A 17,944-nucleotide genomic window follows, 5' to 3' on the forward strand; every position below is an offset into this window, starting at 1 on the left:
TGTTTCATTACCTGGCTGCTGCAGGTTGACAGTAATTGTGGAATAAATTAGCCCCATATCCACGAGCATGGGAATAAAGGCACAGATAGAATAACTTGTCAACAAAGTAAATTAAAAGCAAACACTGGCCCTTCTAACAGGCTGGTCTGATCCTCTGTGTCAGCAGGGCTCCCTCCTGCTGGTGTTACGGGGCCATAAAATGTGCACAGATGTCATTCTTACCCACGTACACATTGTCAGAGCAATGGAACAGGACGCTAATGAAAACAGGACTGCTACCTCTGTAAAGCAGAAAAAGTTAAGGGCTTGTCTGCATGGGGACAATGAAGACAATTAACCCAAATTAACTAAAGGTGGGCATTTGAAGTGATTAGTTAAATGGCATTAAGGCCCTGCATGGATGTTCTCATTCAGAATTAAAAATGGACTAATTCAATTCAACTTCATCTACTTCCAGAGTAAATCATAATGCATCAAAGACATTTTATGCTAAAGATCTGAAACTACAACAGGCCAATGACTGGATTGCTGAATGGAAAGAAAAGTTAAAAAGTTGTTTGAGATAGCATCGCAGTCTAGGATCCATAAAGGTTGTTCTAGTACATTCAGAAGAGAAGAAAACAAGCTGAAAAGATGCTCCAGAGGGTTGCATGTTGATGAAAAAATCTCAAGTGTGGTAAACAAGCATTTCCTGAGCTAACAAGGAGCTCAGGGTACATGCACCCCCTGCATCCAGACCCCAGTCGCTTCAAGTCCAATTTAGAAGTGGCTCTGGTCCAGCAAAGAGAGAAAGGGTTTCCCGGCCCTCCGTGAAAAAGCTGCCATGGTTTGCATGGAAAAAATCAATTTACTTTGGAATGGGGAGTGAAGAAGAGGCAGACTGAGTAACTGCTGAATCCCCTCGCCTCTGGCTCAATAAATGCTGAATTAAACAAATGTGGTTTCTAAAGGGGAACAGCTCCAACGGGACAGATGGAGGCAGAACTACCAGGGGTGTAAGTGGGGGGCTAAGGATCTCAGATGGAGAGGGGACTCAAATACCCATCCTGGTCCTGTGATTATATCCTTGCCAAGGAAACACCTAGAAACACAGCCATTAGAGAAAACCAGCCAGAAGAGCCCAGGGCACAGTAGGCAGAGAATCCCCTTGGCTTGCTGGACTCAAATCTCTGCAGGGAGCTAAAACCTGGATCTATGCTACCTTTGATACCATGACCACTCTCTGGAAACTCAGGAAAGCAAGGCATTCCTTCTTCCTCCTCTACGCCATTTTTTGACTCATCTTTGAGAAAAACATCTGAAATTCGGACCACGAGGTGTTCAATGCAACTGCCAGATTGTATGGCTGTGCTTACTGCCTTCCTCAGCCTCCCTTTTATTCCCAACCCCAGTCCCCAGAACAAATCCAGGGCTTTCAGTGGGGCAGCAAAGCCCCCAGCATTTCTCTGCCTTTCAGAAAGGATTGCTGCCTTAAGAAAAAATCAGCTCACTAGGGAGTTGCATCCTCTCCAAAAGTGGGATTCCCACCCATCCCCTGAGGCCCTGGCAGCCAGAAAGGCTCAAGGCCATGTCAGCAGCAGCTTATATGGATCCAGGAACGTCACTCACTTCCTGCCCAATAGCCCACATCCCTTCAGGGCTAGAAATAGGAACATTCTGCCCAGAACAGACAGGCACAGCGAGGCTTTTATGCATAAAGGACTACACAAGGTGATGCTGTTTATTCACTTTAATTGTCAGCCTTCCCTGAGTCCTGCCCCAGTGAGCCCATGGGAACTCAGACAAGTGCCCTCTCATCTTCTCCTGAAGCCAACAAAAACTTCAGACTTTAATGTGCATCCCTCACCCTGTAAATTGACCTCTCTGGTTATTTATTTAGTTTTGTTTAATGCGCTCAGCTCTGCGTGCTGGGTCAGATGATCAATGTTCTGTTCTTGGTGGGGCATGCAAGGCATACACATCCCTTAGATCAGGACACATGGCAAGGACATAGTCCCAGGGCAGAGCTGCTGCACGGGCTGTGGGGTTCTACAAAAAAACACATGCTGTCACATCCAAATCCATACCTTGGCTTTTTGCCTTTATGCAATTAATTTTTAGTAGAAACCTGTCTTGGTTATTAGGAAATATAAATTCAAAGAAAAATAAAAGAAAAGGCTGTCGACTGCCAACCAGCCTCAATTCTGAGTATTTTATAAGGATACAAACAGGACAAACAGCTAGTGTCTTTGTATCTGCTTTATTGCAGCTCTGAAAAAGAGCTGATTCTGGAGAAGTGCCTCTGATGAACGACAATTGGTACTAATAGCAGCCACACAGTCCCAAATGCTGGCGCTTAAATTGCAGCTTCTAAGCTTCAACATTAACAGTCATGAAGGCAAGAGAGGAGACAGACATTCACACTTGTGAGGCTAGTCTTAGGCTAGTCCAAACACTTAAATATATTTTAAAATGAAGAAGGGGTTACCAACAAAAAATCCTTGGTGCAAATAACTTAGCCGGGCTTATTTCTATCTTGGAAAGATCAGGCTCACATCAAGTAGGCTGAAAAATGCTACAGGGAACCTGTGGGTCTGTTTGTGGGGGGGACATCCACACACACTCGTGCCCCTCCAAATCCTCTAAGGCTTTCAAATGGAAGAGCAATGACACCTCTGTAGGTTTCCTGCAGCCCTCCTACCTCAGCAGCACCACGCTGACAGCCAGAGAGGTGTGGGCTGAGCACATTCAGACGTGCTGCCCTGTCCTCCATCCTCACATTTAGTGCATACACTAATTTGGAGGAGGACTGGCCTGGGGAAGTTTTTGAAGTCCATTTTGCTAACTGACCTGCCAGACCTTAGTAACTCTTGTGCTGAGACATTTTCCCAGTCATTTCTCATTTTCCCCAGGCCTTTGCCCCTCTCATGTCTATATGCTGGCATCAGGGACAACTCTTGCTATAGGCATCACTAGCAGTTCCCAAGGGGAGCTCATCTTAAAAATGGTTTTACACAGTCTTGTTCCCTTCAGCTATGCTCCCATTCTTCTTCCCTGCTTCTGGGAAACAAAGATTTAGCTAACTTCTGTCCTTGCTCACATCCCCTGTGAGCAATCACTGGGTCCCATCACTACTCTCCCTGTGGGCCCATTGGCCAGCACTTTGCTTCAGAGGTTTCTTGAAATGTTACATCCAGAAACCACCAGGGTCTTCTTTCCTTTTTCTCTTTTCTGCCAGGGAAATTGCTTCCCATTTCTTGGCACTTCTTTGCTCACATTGTGCCTCACACAGTTTCAAAAGTATAGAAATAAAAGCAGAAATAAGAAGTGAAGCTGCTGCAAGCACTGAGGGGATGGCTCGGTGTCACTGTATTTAAAATGGTCCTGAGTGGCCTCATTTCAAGAAAAAGATCTTGCTGAACTTTTGGAAGGCTGAAGTCACGCAGCACACTCCATTGGCACTCAGACGCCCTAAGCTTATTCCTGCCTCCATCACCTACTCCCTCTCTGGACATGGCCAGGCATGGCATAACTTCAGACCTTTGAAAAGGGACTTTCTCTTAGACCATACATATTACGCCTGGAGACTTCACATTTTTCATCATTTCAGCTATTATCTGTCCTTTTTAGCTGGAAGAACACTGGAGTCCTTTGGGTACAATCTCCCTTAAGTTTGGGTTCCTAGACCTTCACAAAGTGTGGAAGCTCAAGCAAGGGGAGTTTGCTGGGGGCTGAGAATCAATAAAACACACACTCAAAACTTGAGCTACACAATGTTTCCTCTTCCCAACTCTCCCATACGTCAGAGTTCAGAGACAGCAGTCCTCAGCAATCTGTACCTACTTTTTGTGACAACGCCTTCCAGGTGTATGATATTGGGGTGATCGAACTGCCCCATAATACTTGCTTCTCCCAGGAAATCTCGTCTTTGCTTCTCTGTGTAGCCCACCTTCAGGGTTTTGATAGCCACTGGAAATTCGCGTTTTCCCTGCAACTTCAGCCGCCCGCTGCAGACTTCTCCAAATTCACCTTCAGGAAAACAAAAAAAATCAAGCCAAAAAGGGATCAGAGCATGCCAAAGGAATGCATGGAACATGCCTGTCTACAGGATACAGCTCATATTTTATAGAAAGCTAATCAAAAATACACAGGCCTGTCCCACATTCATGAATATGGAAAGCAGAACATCACAGTGATCATCATCTCTAATAGCCAGCAAACCACAAGCGAAATAACTCATAAACAGAAAAAAACTAGGAAGCTGCAAATCCTGGTCTTTTAGGAAGATAACCAGAATTGAATGAAACACTCCTGGTAATGAATTTTACCCCAAATCCATAGGCGAGCTATTCCAGTATGTTATTTTCCTATATTTAAATAGCTATGCTCTATATTCCATTGGGCTTTTTCTCATTTCATGATGTTTTTCTTTACTAGATGAAAGACTCCTGTCATATCCTATATCACTGCTCTGTGCAGATAGCTGTAAAACACAAACCAGTTGCTTCTTAACCCTCCTCTGGTAAGTTAAATAGATGGAATGCTGCTAGCCTCTCACAGCAACATATATTTTTATAGACTATACACCCTTTCCGATTTTACAACTACTTTTTTTTTTTTTAAAGTAGACTAAATGGATATTTTTCCTGGTGGACAGTAAATTATCTCCAAAAACACAGTGTCAGAGGATGCCAAATATTCCTAACGTTAGATGTGAGACCAAATAAACAGCTTCACTTGAAAGAAAATGGAAACTGATTCTTATAACCAAGGAAGTTAAGTGCTTTGGGCTTTGGTTTGTATTTTTTCTTTTTTTTAAAAAAAAAAAAATCTCAGATGAATTCTCATTCTTAATTTTTGCTTCAATACTGACCTTAATAGAGGAGGAGAAAAAAAGTTAAAATGGTGCAAAAGAAACTGAAAATTAGGTGACTCATTTGCCTTAGTATCCATAGAAATAACTCATCGTGGGCCAAACTTGACAGTGTTCTGCCATTTTTAGTTCAATGAGTGAATTTCAGAACTGTAGGCAACGACAGCTTTGTCCCTGGCTTCTGCTGGAACAAGGGTATGCTCCACATAACACACCGACTGCCTAACAGCACACATATTTCACAGCCCTTCTCTGATTTCTAGCATTAGAAAAGTCATCCCTCCATGCTGCTAAGGGTCACGAAACACATTTCCATACCAGCTCCAATAACTCTCTCGATGGTTATGCACGAAGCTTCTATTTCCTTGGCAAACTCGTGGACAGCTTGATTAGGGTCCTCATAGGTGTGGGGGTCAATGTAGGTTCTTACTCCAGGCAATTTAACTGCGAACACAAATTACAGCATTAACAGCACGGGCTGTGACAGACAAGGATAATGCCTATTCCTGTCCCTTGCCGGAAGACACAGCAGCAGGGAAATCTATTTCTCCTGCAAAAAAATGAATAGATAATGCTTTTTGAATGCTCTGTGCTCTGGAACACCGTGCAAGCAAGTATTCTCCGAAAATAACATTTAGTTTGTGTGTGGCACACATCTTCATCGTATTTAGAAGAACACATGGCAGTGCTCAGCTGGAAGGACAAGCAGCTAAAAAATCCTCTCAGTGGTGCATAACAGGCTGGCCCGGGGCCTGGTGCAAACGGGTGGCGTCAGGAGACCTCGTTTCAGGGCTGGGAATCGTTAGAGAGTGCCTGGGTGACCTTGGGCAGGCAGCTCTGTCTTTGCACGCTGCGGTGCCTCATCTGTAATTCTTCCCCACCAGAAAGGTTTATAAAGGCTTTGAGGTATCTGACAGCACTGGGATGAGCCTTGTCAGCCAGACACAGCCCGAATAAGCGGCCCTCCTGCAGAAAGGGTACACCAGGAAGAGGAGTACGGAAATGCAAAATGCTGAGGAACAACTCGCAAAGCAAGTCAGAGGGATGGTGGTTAATGGAGAGCTGCAATGAATTGTGCCCTATCAGTCTTGTGTTAGCTAATCAATCAGGCACATTATTTCAGATGGAGCTACTGAGATTTAAATGAACAAAATATTTGCAGTACAAAGCCTGTGGGTTGTAACTGTATAAATATAATCAATACCAGGCATTTTCTCCAGGACTCAAGGAAAAAAAGTATTTTCATTATCTGTATTATAAGTTTGTTTTGACAATCATTAAGGCTACTCACAAGAACTGCTCATCAGTCTAATAAGACAGCTACATTACACTGTGGCTCTTAATTGATTTGCTTCCTGCTGCCTTCATTACATAGCACTAATGGAAATTTGACTTGTGCTCAAGATGCATTTGCCTTTTCCACCCCAAAAGGCACTTTGCTATTACACATCCAGAGGTCCCACAACACTTTATGAAGGAAAGCTTTTCAAAGGCTGGCTTCAGATGTACAGTAAGACTGGTAGTAACCGTGATACATACGATTTAGCATCACCATAAAAGTCTATATATTCAGATCAGCTTACAGGTGTTAACACGGCATTTCTGAAAGCTTACTGGGAGCAAGAAGTACGTATTAATTCCTCACACCTCTGCACAGGCATCCAAGGGCAAAGAGTAGCTATGGGCTTGGTCCTCATGGCTGGCTGGGATGGACCAAAGGTTTAAAAAAACAGGTATTCTGGACAAACACATCCAGATCACAGTATGTAAGCTGTTACTTGCCTGCCAGGCAAAATTAAGAGCATCTTGAGTCACAGTGTATACCCCAGCACAGTGAAACAAAACAAAATTGTTCGCTAGGCAGATCTACTGCAAACAGGGATCCACTCCGCTCCATCCTGGAAAAAAATGTGCAGGCATGAATAACTGGGCAGGTGTAAGGACTGTTCAGACACTTACACCTGCACTCAGGTCTCTGTGGGGCTTGGAGCAGGGGCAGACAGGGACTTGCTGAATAATAGAATTAAGTGAATTCTTTTGTGAATTACCAGGAAAATGGTTTCCGGGAAAAAAAAAAAAAAAAAAAAAAAAAAAAAAAAAAGCACCTCTCACTTGTATTTCTCGTTACCAGAGAGAATCAAACCCACACATATACATGTTCAATCTTTACTCACTGTGGCCATTATGAAAATGCATCTTTTCTTCTTCTGGATCTTGTTTAGCCTTGCTATAACCACATCGCCTGGAAAAAACAAAAGAAGAACACTTTTGTCTCTGGTATAACAGGGTCCCCCTCATTACCTCAGTCACGCAAGGCACAAAAACCCAGAACAGCGATGAATCCGACCTCTCAAGTGGCCGTATCACTGCTGTCCCAGTTTTAGCTCATCAAACTACTTGCAATTTCCCTAACGGGATTCAGGGCCCAAGGCCCACTGCTTTTCAATTGGACTTGTGCTTCCAAATCCCACCGATGCTTCTGAAAACTCTACCATACATTTAATTTAGCTATTATTAAGAAGAAAAAAGCAAGAACAGGAAGGACAATGGAAGGGGAATGGGATGAAATATTAGAGTTGCAGAAGTGGGAGCTCCTGGTCCTCAGAGCCAAGACCTCAGCTTTTGCAGGTACCATCTTGTTTGTGTTGCATGGTCCCTTTACCCACTGGGCATTTGCACGGAACTTTACATTTAGGTATTTGTGAAAACAGCGTCGTGCCAACATTAGCATCTTATACACATGCAAAATGATGGTGAGAAAAAAAAAAAAAAAAAAAAAAAGCCTCTTGGCTCACTGCCTTCAAGGGTCTCCTACATTTTCTCTGATTGGGTTTTCTGCATGTCTCCTGCCTTATCGGGAGGAGCTACCCTTCATGCAATCCCCTCTGACCAGCAGCAATAAGGATGGAAGAAAGCACACAGTCACTGCCTGTGTGCTCCCACGTTAGTGTCAGGCAGTGCACGGACACTGCTGAATCCTGCGATGGAGCTGCAAACACTGCCACATGGGAGTCACAGCTCTGCCAGGGAATCCTCCTGTTAGCCTGTGGCTGCTCTTCCCTGACTCAGCCCCCAGCCTTCTCACTGGGTCTTTAGGAAATGGCATCACGTTAGCACCAAGTAGCTGTGTTGGTGGCATTTCTGAGACCTGCTTCACGCCAATAACCGCTTAGGAAGCTACAGGGTAACCGCACAGGCAAGGACAACTGCTACATACACACACACACACATATATTTTGAAATATGGGATGAGGTATGTAGGATGCACATATATCTGCCAGTCTTTCCAAGGACCCAATATGATAACCAGATAGAGGAACTGAGTCATCCTTAAATCAGACCACATGGACGTGAGACACAGAAATGTTGTTTGGAAGAGTGAAAAGCCTGCCAGCAATGCCCGCAAGGCAGTCGGTGTGCAGCTGCACTGCCGGGTGTCACACCTCTGACAGAAAGCCCCACGTTACCATTTAAAGCTGAGAAACTTGGGAGTCTTCTCTTCCATTACCCAGGATTTTGGGACAGGGGGAGGCACGTGCTCCAGCACAACTCGCAGCAAGGAAGAGAGTACGATTAGCAGAAACAAAAGCGCAATTAGGAGGACGCAGTAATAGGCATCTGCATGAAACATGCCCTCAGCGGGAAGTCCTATTACTGCGAACTGCTGTCTGCCTGGTTGCAAGGGGCCAAGCAGCCTTTCGGCTACAGGATTTTGGCACTGGCTTTGTGAAACGACCATGATTAAAACCAAAAGGCCAACAACAGGACGTGGGCACTGCTGCTGAGCTGGCCCTGGCAGGACCAGACCCCACGGGGCCGAGGTCCTGGGGTTAGTGCCAGCTTACCTCTAGCAGGAGGGGAGATGTGTGCCAAGGTGAGAGGAGAAAAACCAGACTGCAGGGGAACGGGTCGACATGAGGTGCAGAAAAGACAGGGGGAGGCTGACAAGCCATCCAGGGGCACAGGCAGAAAGATGACAGGGCCAACACATGGATCGTGCTCGATAAAACAGCCAGGCTGTCCATGCAGGGCACAACTTCAGCGGCAGGGACAGAACCACAACCAAGCAGTGAGCATCACATTCTGGATGCAAAACTGATGACAGCGGCGAGGGACAGCCCGGAGACACAGCCTGGTTAGCCCCACTTTGGTGCTCACGGCAGGGCTCGTCTCCTTGCTCTTCTCCTAGGGGTCCTGCCTAATGAGCTCCAATCTAAGCAGTGGCTGTATGCAGAGAACCCCCCAGTAAGGGTCATTTCAAAGGGCATTTTGGTTTTTACGATCCCTGGGTGAAAATGGATTCTCCTCCTTCATCATACCGTCTGCCCCTGGAAGTATAAAAACGAAAGGTCCGAGTCTCAGCATCAATTCCCACTTCTGACAACCCCCATTTTGGATTCTGCGAGTTGCCAGAAGTTCCATCAGTTTCCTGCAGAAGTCATTTTCTGCACTGGGGTGTGGGCATGAAAGGGGTTTCGAGGTGTATATTCAGAAAGTCAATTTCCCTCTTAAAAACACACAGAGGTTTCAATTCATCATTGTCCTACCAAAAGCATGTTAAAATTTCTCCTGCTCACCTTTTAAAGCAAATGCCCTGATCTCTTTCTCAGGTTTAGAGTGCTTCACCCATAAATGCATTTTTTAACCGCATCTCCCGATGATTCAGCCATCAAGAGGGAGGAGAGGGGGACAGAGAACACACGACCACAGGCGTGCATTGCTCTAAGCATACCTTCATGCCAAGCAGTTAGCGTTTTACTGCATGGCAATGCACTCAGAAGGCCCATGCAAACAAGTTGCCTCGGCTGTGCCCTCTCTAGAGCCGCATAACACATACAGCAGCACACCACATCAGCATACAAAACCCAGCTCTGGAACCCCAAAGCATCATTGCAACAAGCCTCAACAAGATCCGCCAAAGAGAAATTGCAGCTGATGGAATACAACTGAAGACAGAATGGGGCGTCAATAATGAAGCTTTCTGCATGACCTGCCCATTGCTATCACTTGTGCCCTTTACACACTTAATTTTTTAAACTACCAGAGAACCAGGCCATGCATGTGCTGGCTGCGGCTACATCACACTTCCATTCTGGGCCTTCAGCTCTTTTAGATACCACAAACTAAAGATTTTTTTTTTCACCTAACTAAATCCCAGAAAAATCTGCTATTTCACCTTAAGAGTCCTGATTCAGTATGTGAATCTAACCAGCAGATAAAATTACCTAAATGTTCTGGTTTTGCAATACAGCTTTTTGAAAAATCTCCCAGTTGTTTGGGAAAACAATCCATTTCTGCTTGTGCATTTGCTCTTAATGCTTCCTGGAGGAGCTGCAGATCTGAAGTCTCCTGATGGAAGATCCATTCTCCCATTTACCGACATTGTACAGAACAGATTTCCTGTATCATTTCTGTACCGCATACAGCAAAAGTATAAAGATCCTGACGCTCTCTTTGTCTCCCACTGAGCTGGAGACTCTCAGCCAAAGAGTTAATGTAATTCAGCAGCACACCTGAATCTCAACTCTTTACTCCTGTTGTGGATTTGTCCCAGTTTCTGAATCTAGAAAGCAGATGTCTTCCTTGCACAGCTCTGTGTTTTTCAAAAAAACAAACAAACAAACAAACAAACAAAAAAACCTATCAGAGGAAAAACGTGAGACTTTAAATATTCTTAAAGCATCATGTCTTATTTAAAAACTACTTGCAGATTGGCAGGCAGCTCATAAAATATTTATGGAACAGATTATAAAAGTGAACTTGTAAAATGATTCCTATATAGCTTTATAAAATATAAAGTGGACAGGTAGAAAGATGAAGGATCCAGCTGGGAAACCAGTGCCCACTGCCTCGCACAGCAGAAGCCAACTCGCGGAGAAAAATCCTTTCAGCATCAAGAAACGAGGCAGGAAGATGCTTGCTCTCCCTGGAGATATCTGCATCTGACCCAGTGCTTCAGAGTGCCCTTGCTGGGTGTCCTGTGGAACTTCAGCTACCTGGGGCATCCCCCAAAGCCACAAAATGTGAAAGGGAAGGAGTTTCCAAGTTCCTAACTGGGGCCAACTCTCTGCTCACAACCCAAGCAGGACACGCTCAGGGGACTGGCTCTAAAAGCGGCTGGACCGTGGACATCCAAGTCCTAGGCAATGATGTAGCAGAGTGTTTATACACCTTTTTACAGCAAAACGTCAAAGCATTTCAGCACGTGGCCAAAACATTACTGAAACATGGGGACAGCATTCAGAAGTCCCCAGTGAGGAAAGGGACCTCACCTTGCTGGGCGCAGCCGGTACCATAAAAGATTATGCCCTGAAGCAGCAATCTCCTGTCCCCGTCCTGCAAAGATCTCTATGTACATATCTCTTCAGTATGAGATAAATGACCTTGGTGCACTTCTCTGAAATGCAAACAACCCCCCACTTGCTTTTCAGGGGTCAGACCTTCACTCAGAAGCACATCTCGTACTACAAATCAGCGCTGAGGAGTACACCCGACCCACCTTGAGCTGTCATTTTACAGGAGTTTTGCGAGGACCACGGGGTTGTTGTTGATAAGGGCTTAACGCTCACTTCAGGATATTTACTCCAAGATGTTAAAGCAATAAGGCTGCATACGTGTTGCAGGGCAGGACTGCATTCTGCCCTGAGGAACAAACAGGGCTTTGTCCATCTGGCCAAGATCCCGTCTTCTCTGCTTCTGCGTGGAGACAACAACTTGTACAGCAAATAGTTTTACCCTGGATAAATGATGCTGAAACTGAGAGCCAAAGGCAAAAGCCTTCCTCTAGTGATGTCGGTCCACGCCCAGCGTTCACCTTTGCTGCTTGCAATCCTTGAATATATTTAGTACCACAAACCCAGGGCATACTCAAGGGACTGCTATAAAATGAAGATAAGATCCTGAGGTGACAAGCTAAGACCTTCGGCTCAGGTGAAAGACGCTCTGGATGGCTGGCCCAAGGGGAACAAGGGCAGGTTCCCTTCCCAAGGGCTGCAGGCTCGCCACCTTCACAGTTGTTTTCCCAGGCACCGCCGTGCCCCTCCGCAGTGTGCAACCCTGCATCTGACCTCTGATTAACTTGGATGTCTTACAAAGGAAGTTTCAAAAATTCCAGCAGCGGTATTTTTAGCTTTTCGTCTTTCCCTGCCTGTGCACTGAATGACTCCCTGCTTGCCTAAATCACCACCAGAACAATTAAAAATAATTTAAACAAGATACCATTTCCCTTTCTTGCAGAAAGCTCCTTCTGAAGTGATCTCCATAAATCTTTTTAAAGAGCTTGTCATGCCTTCCTATAGCACAGTTGATAGCGTCCGTGCCTTGAAGTCCCTTTTCCTGTTTCCCCTCCCAGAACAGCAGCTTGTCGCCACGTTATTCTCTCCACAGCCGAGGAAGAAACTTGTGGAGGACGTTTTCCAGGTCAGCCAACTCCTCCTTGCACACCTCTGTCTTCGTAACTGCTCAGTTCATTCCTGTTCTGTGTGCACCGAGCTCCCCTGAGCTGGCACCTCTGGTTAATGTTTCCATTGCTGCCACCCTCTTCTCGGGGTCCTACCTGAGGAAATCTGAAGCCCGAATCCCACAGAGGGGCTGCTTGTGTGCCGAATTGATGCCAAATGCATGTCTTGCAGAAACACATACCAGAACAGCATTTTGCAGCGAAACATTTCAAGCTGAGCAACCCAGCTTGCTAATGCTGCTCTTAAGCACTCAGAATCCATGAAAACCTATTTAAAAACACCCCAAAATACTGCAGTAGAGGACAGATAAATGGTCCATCTCAGTGAGAGCCACGCTCCGCAGCTAGAGACCAGCATCCCCCCAAAAAAGGCAGCAGAAGAGCTCCACGCATCTCACCCAGCTACACTGCAAAGCCTTCAGAGTTTAAAACGTGAGTGGGACATCTCGGTGCTCCTACCGTCTCAAGCAGGTATTTGATGGGGGAGGTTTCACAAGGCTGCCAGCAAGCTTGGAAAGATCTCTGCCTGCACGGGTTACAGCTGACTCAGAGACCTAAAACAGATGCCCTTCCAGGGAAGCAACTCAACCTGCATCCAGTCATACCAACAGGAGTTAGAATCACCCTTCCTTCTACTAATTGGCAAGGAGAGGAGAGTACAGAAGAGCAGAAAATGATGAGGCAGCCTGGCAGGAGACGGTGGCAGGACGTGGCAGCATGCAGCACAGACACCCAGCTCCCGACGCCCACAAAGATGTGCCCAACGCCGCTGGAGCATATCCTTGCAAACAGCACCATGTCATTGGCAGCAATGACATTCGGTTCGTTCCACTGACATGCACGTTACATTCCATCAAATGCCATAACCTTTACACACCCGCCTGCCCTCCACCCTTTCTAGGGGGACAAATCCACCCGCGCCCAGAATTTGACGAAGCGCCCAGCACATGTGGTGTTCAGCTTTGCTACGCCATGTAACATATCCAGCGTGTTGTCTGGATCAATCGAGGCATAACGTATGGGGTTTTTCCTCTGAGAACCCTGCTCTTAGTGGAAGAACACTGCATGGGGTCAGGCTATTTGCAATTGTTGAGATAGCCAAGCTGGTCGCAGAGGTCGGGTTTGCAGGGTAGTACAAGAAAGGGAGGGAGAGGCAGACTGTGCACGGAAAACATGGAGGGAGGACACGAAAAGGAGCCAGCGCAGGTGGGAACACTGACCATGTTAGGCTCGGATAGGCAACAGCACGCAGAGAAGAAGCCCACCCACAGCCATGATCGCAGCAACTGAAAAGCAAACAAAAAGGCCCAGGATAAGGAATAATCCCACTGCCCTGGCAATGCGCAAATACATTCGCAACAGTTTTATATGCACTTCTTCCCTTTTGTTTTAATTACTGTGTGGTTCTCAGCACCCTGGGCTGCAAGAATTTCATGGCATGGGCTACTGTTGGGAACAATGTCTTGGAGAGATTAGAGACATCCCAGCCCTGCAAAGCTTCTGTGTGCTTACCGTACCAAAGTGCCACTGTTAGGGTTAACGGGGGCACCCATGTGCTTAAACTTAAGCACCTGCCTTGGAGCAGGCAAAGTGACTTTTTCTACAAGCCATGTGTGCAGTACTGTCACCGCCACCTTTAAAAAAAAACGCTGGATGATACAAGCCCTGCTTCTGCAGACCCTTTCACATGTACTCACGCAGTCCTTGCATCAGCGCAGCTTTGCACACATGCGTTACACATCTGCAGGAGCAGAGCCTTATGAGCTGTGTGACAGCAGACAGTCTAATTCAACCCAAAACGTGGTGAGCTGAAAGGCACTGTGTGCACCCCCAGCTTGCTTCGGAGGCTGCTGAGCTTTTACTCTATCTGATCAGAGTACCTCTTCACCTGGCATCAACCTGTCACCTGAGGCTGGCTGTACCTCGGTAATTGCCCTTTAGCCTCGTCAGAGAACTTGCACGGGTATTCTTCTGTTAGCAAAGCAACTAAGTAATTTATCCATAAAAAGAACATAGTGCAGAAGAAATGGGAAGATCTTAAGTATGTCCTACATACCCATGTCCCAACAATGTAGACAGATACTCCAGTTAAAAACAGCTGAAGATCTCTCATTATTTCTCCTAAAATCACTGTGTCATCTTCTTGGAAGACACAAAAATAAAAATTGTGCCATTCAGATTTTTTCAAGTATACCCTACAATGCCTAAACGCATTAAAATAGCCCATTTAGACAAAATTAACATTCTGCAACTGCACCACCTTAAATTATGATGCAAAATAACTTCAGGCATGCAATGATTTACAGAATTATATACTGGATTATGTGCTTACTTAAATTAGAACTGGTGAAGAATGTCTCTCTAAGCTCCTTTCACATCAGCAAAACAACTTGCAAGCATTTTATAAGCAGTGATGCCAATTTTTATTATTTTTTTTAACTGTAATTGACAATATTTGGTATTTTCATAATGCCCCAGCTTGTGGAGTCATATTAATATGGGGGAAGCTCAGCTCTCACTAATTTATTTTGAGTCAGTTCTGCTGTTTTTTGGGTTCACCCTGACAAGATTTGAGTGCAGGGAACTGGCAGGTCTGTGGAAGATGACTGGGACTGCGATCACTATAACCACTCCCTCAGTAGCTTACATTTTAGCAAGGAGCCCCTTTCCCCCTCAGGCATTTTCAAACAGTTGCTGTCACCAGACCTGCCCACACCGCTCAGCATGAAAGTCAAGGTTTTTGAAACAACAGCTCAATTAAGCTGAAGACATCCTTACAGTAAAAAGAGCTGACTAGTTTCTGAAACAAAGAAAGCTATTCGAGCACCTCACCAGAAACAGAGCTGCTCTGAAACAAAACCTGTTCCCACTGCTGAGTGCAGAGCACTGGAAATCCCACTCTACATGAATGGAAGAATGCTCAAGTGTAAGGGAAATAGGGCTTGGTAGGGCCTTACTCCTGCATGCCAGCCACCTAACACTGTGCTATACAACTTAGGGTCAAAATAGTCAAAAAGCGTAACGTGAGGGAAAATCAAAAGCTGTTAGAAACAAACTAAACTGGTTCAACTAGCAAAAACATGAGGTGAGCCTGTGAGGGCTTGTATCTCAGCTCCCAGAGATGCTCAGGAGTCCCTGCATCTGCTCAAGGTTAACAGATGACAGTTCCACGTAAGGGTGGAGATTACTGGGAGAACACTTCCAGTTAAAGCCCCCGGGCTGTGAAAGAATGAGACTCTGAGGCAGCAGCATCTCCAAAAGCCAGGCTGGCTTATGAAGGAGGTTTGACTTCTGCTCTGAGCCCTGCTTCCAGGGGAAGGGCTGCAGATGGTCGGGGACGTGGCTGGGAGGCCTGGAGCTGCAGCAGGGCCTCTCACACCTCTGTGGTGAGAGCTGGGCCTGCCAGTGCTGCCCAGCTTCTTGGCTCGACCATGGCACTGTTTGCAGTTATCTTGGACAAGCAAAGCTAACAGACCTCCGGTCCTCACGAAGGTGACCCCAGCAATGCCTACGGGGCCTGCAAACCCAACTGCCTGGAGAGCCAACTTTAATAAACCTGTGCTAGGAGTACTTAACACCCTTGGCACTGTTTCAAACCTCGGACTATATGCTTGGTTAATGAAATATATATTATCTGATGGGCCCGACAACTGCGCCTTCAGTCAATGTAATTAATTTACCAGGGGGCTGCGGATGACCCAGACAGCATTTGGAATTAAACTAAATTCTTAGCAGCCAGATGCATCTCAGCGAGACTGTGCTGTGTGTAGCTTTGGCTTTTAAGAGTTATAAGTCGAAGACTTGGAGTCATGATAAATGAAAGGCTCATCCGTTGCTTTTAATAAGCTGCTCTAATGGGCTGTTCTTTAGAGGCTTGTGATTAGAGCCTGCAATACTTGAGGGTTTCTGGGAAGATTTTTCTAATCCTTCGCACAGCCTGGAGCAATGACAAGGATTGTTCCCTGCATCTCCAGGTCAGAAAGCCAGCGCTGCACCAAGCACCTCCAGACTCAGTGTGCTTACTTCAAATGTCAGAGGGGCAGAAGTACGTACTGTCAGCTCCTAGGAACATATTTCTACAATAAGGAACTGCTAGGAATATATGTCTGCTGTAACTGAGAAGGCAGAAGCCCAAGGAGATGATACATTTGCAATCATTATAGTGAAGGAGAGCAAATGCTTCCCAGGAAATAAACGGCACCTGGAAGCATCCCTTGCAATGCTCTCCACTATGTCTAAGCCAGGAGGAAGTACAGACGGCCTCTCATCTGGAAAACAAGTTACGTGCCCCAGCATGGTAGGCCTCCAAGGAGAGGTCATGCTTCCTATTTCTAGCATCCGAAGCAGGGTGAAATATTCATGTATTCAGAAGTGCAGGGGGACAAGAGCCTGGTTTTCTTTTCTTCATCCTGTACCCACTCCACAGCCAAGAGAAGACACTGTAAAACCCCACTTTAAAACACTAGTGCTCAGCAGCAGCCTGGAGCTGCTACCACTTAAGTGAAACTCCGATTTTCAGCTTGAAAGGCACCCCAGTTCTCTTGTCCAAGTCAACAAAAAACTTGCACAATGCCATCAAATGCATCATCTGCATGAGGATGAGGAGCTTTTGTCACTAACTGCTTTACTCTCCCCCTCATTTCCCCTGCTCAGACAAAGCTTACGCCAGCCAGTTATCTGTTCATAGTGCTCCTATTGTCTCATTCCCTTGGCTGCTGCTGGAATCATTCAGAAATTCTTGGAGCTTAATTACAGACTTAGTCAAATCTCACCTCCTGTGCAAGCCAAAGTCATCGGAAAGCAGATTAGCCTGGGTCCCTAAACCCTCCTCTGAACTGCAGCAACTCAAACTGGCTTGCTCTGTGTTTGTATCAAAGTACTAAGCCCAGAAATGTTCAGAATAAAAAAGATAAAAAGGTGCTGGAGCAGGTAAAGTGGCTGAGCTGACCTAGGTAGCCTGGAGGCAGGACAACAGATGCAGGGACTGGGCAGATCTCCACACCAGCTTTGGCATCACACTGTGGAGAAGGGGAGAGGACCAGAGCACTTCTTTTTCAGAGGTGGATGCTGTATAACAATGCTGCTGACACTCCTCTCTCCTGGAAAGCATACAGCTAAAGAGCAAAGAGCCTGTTAACATTATGGGGATAGGAAAAATGTTGACCTGAACACAGGCAGCACCAGACCCTGACTGTTCTTGGTGGATGGGAAGCTTGACTTGGCAGAGCACTAGGTTCTCCAGCCAAATCCTTCCTGTTGGCAGGTGAATCACAGGGGATATTTGGCAACATGCAGTATCAATAAAATGGCTATAGATCATGGGAGACAATGTCCTGTAGGAAGAAGGAAGAACAGGCAGGAATATAGAGATAACAATCCTTTAAAAAAGCCACAACTAACAAAAATTGTGACTCATGCTGGAAAAATTCTCTCCATGAAAAATGTTATCTACAAACCGTCTCCCATTTCCTACGGAAATACTGAAAAACTGAACTATTTTAAGCCCTGCCACATCTTGGAAAAAGATGGGGGGGACTGTGGAAAAATTCCTCCAATTTAGACCTTCCACACCACAGAGAGCACACCTCCCCCCCCTCCCCCCCAAATCCTCTCAACCTCTCTGAAAGTCACTT

At 45.8% G+C, this 17,944-nt stretch overlaps 1 protein-coding gene across 16 annotated transcripts in view; it reads right to left on the reverse strand.

The window, feature by feature from the left end:
• The window catches only part of EPHA5 (EPH receptor A5), a 197,802-nt gene that overhangs the window by 22,817 nt on the left and 157,041 nt on the right, over window positions 1-17,944 (reverse strand). For 11 of the 16 annotated variants that reach the window (XM_035324096.1, XM_035324095.1, XM_035324106.1 and 8 more), the window contains 4 exons: window positions 13,532-13,597; window positions 7,027-7,094; window positions 5,171-5,296; window positions 3,823-4,008 (listed from right to left, as the gene is read on the reverse strand). In XM_035324096.1, coding sequence (XP_035179987.1) covers window positions 3,823-4,008; window positions 5,171-5,296; window positions 7,027-7,094; window positions 13,532-13,597 — 446 coding nt within the window. The remainder of the gene's footprint in view (window positions 1-3,822; window positions 4,009-5,170; window positions 5,297-7,026; window positions 7,095-13,531; window positions 13,598-17,944) is intronic. The other 5 variants (XM_035324102.1, XM_035324101.1, XM_035324107.1 and 2 more) reach the window with 1 other exon arrangement.

Source organism: Oxyura jamaicensis, chromosome 4 (genome assembly GCF_011077185.1).
Source record: "Oxyura jamaicensis isolate SHBP4307 breed ruddy duck chromosome 4, BPBGC_Ojam_1.0, whole genome shotgun sequence".
Lineage (NCBI taxonomy): Eukaryota > Metazoa > Chordata > Aves > Anseriformes > Anatidae > Oxyura > Oxyura jamaicensis.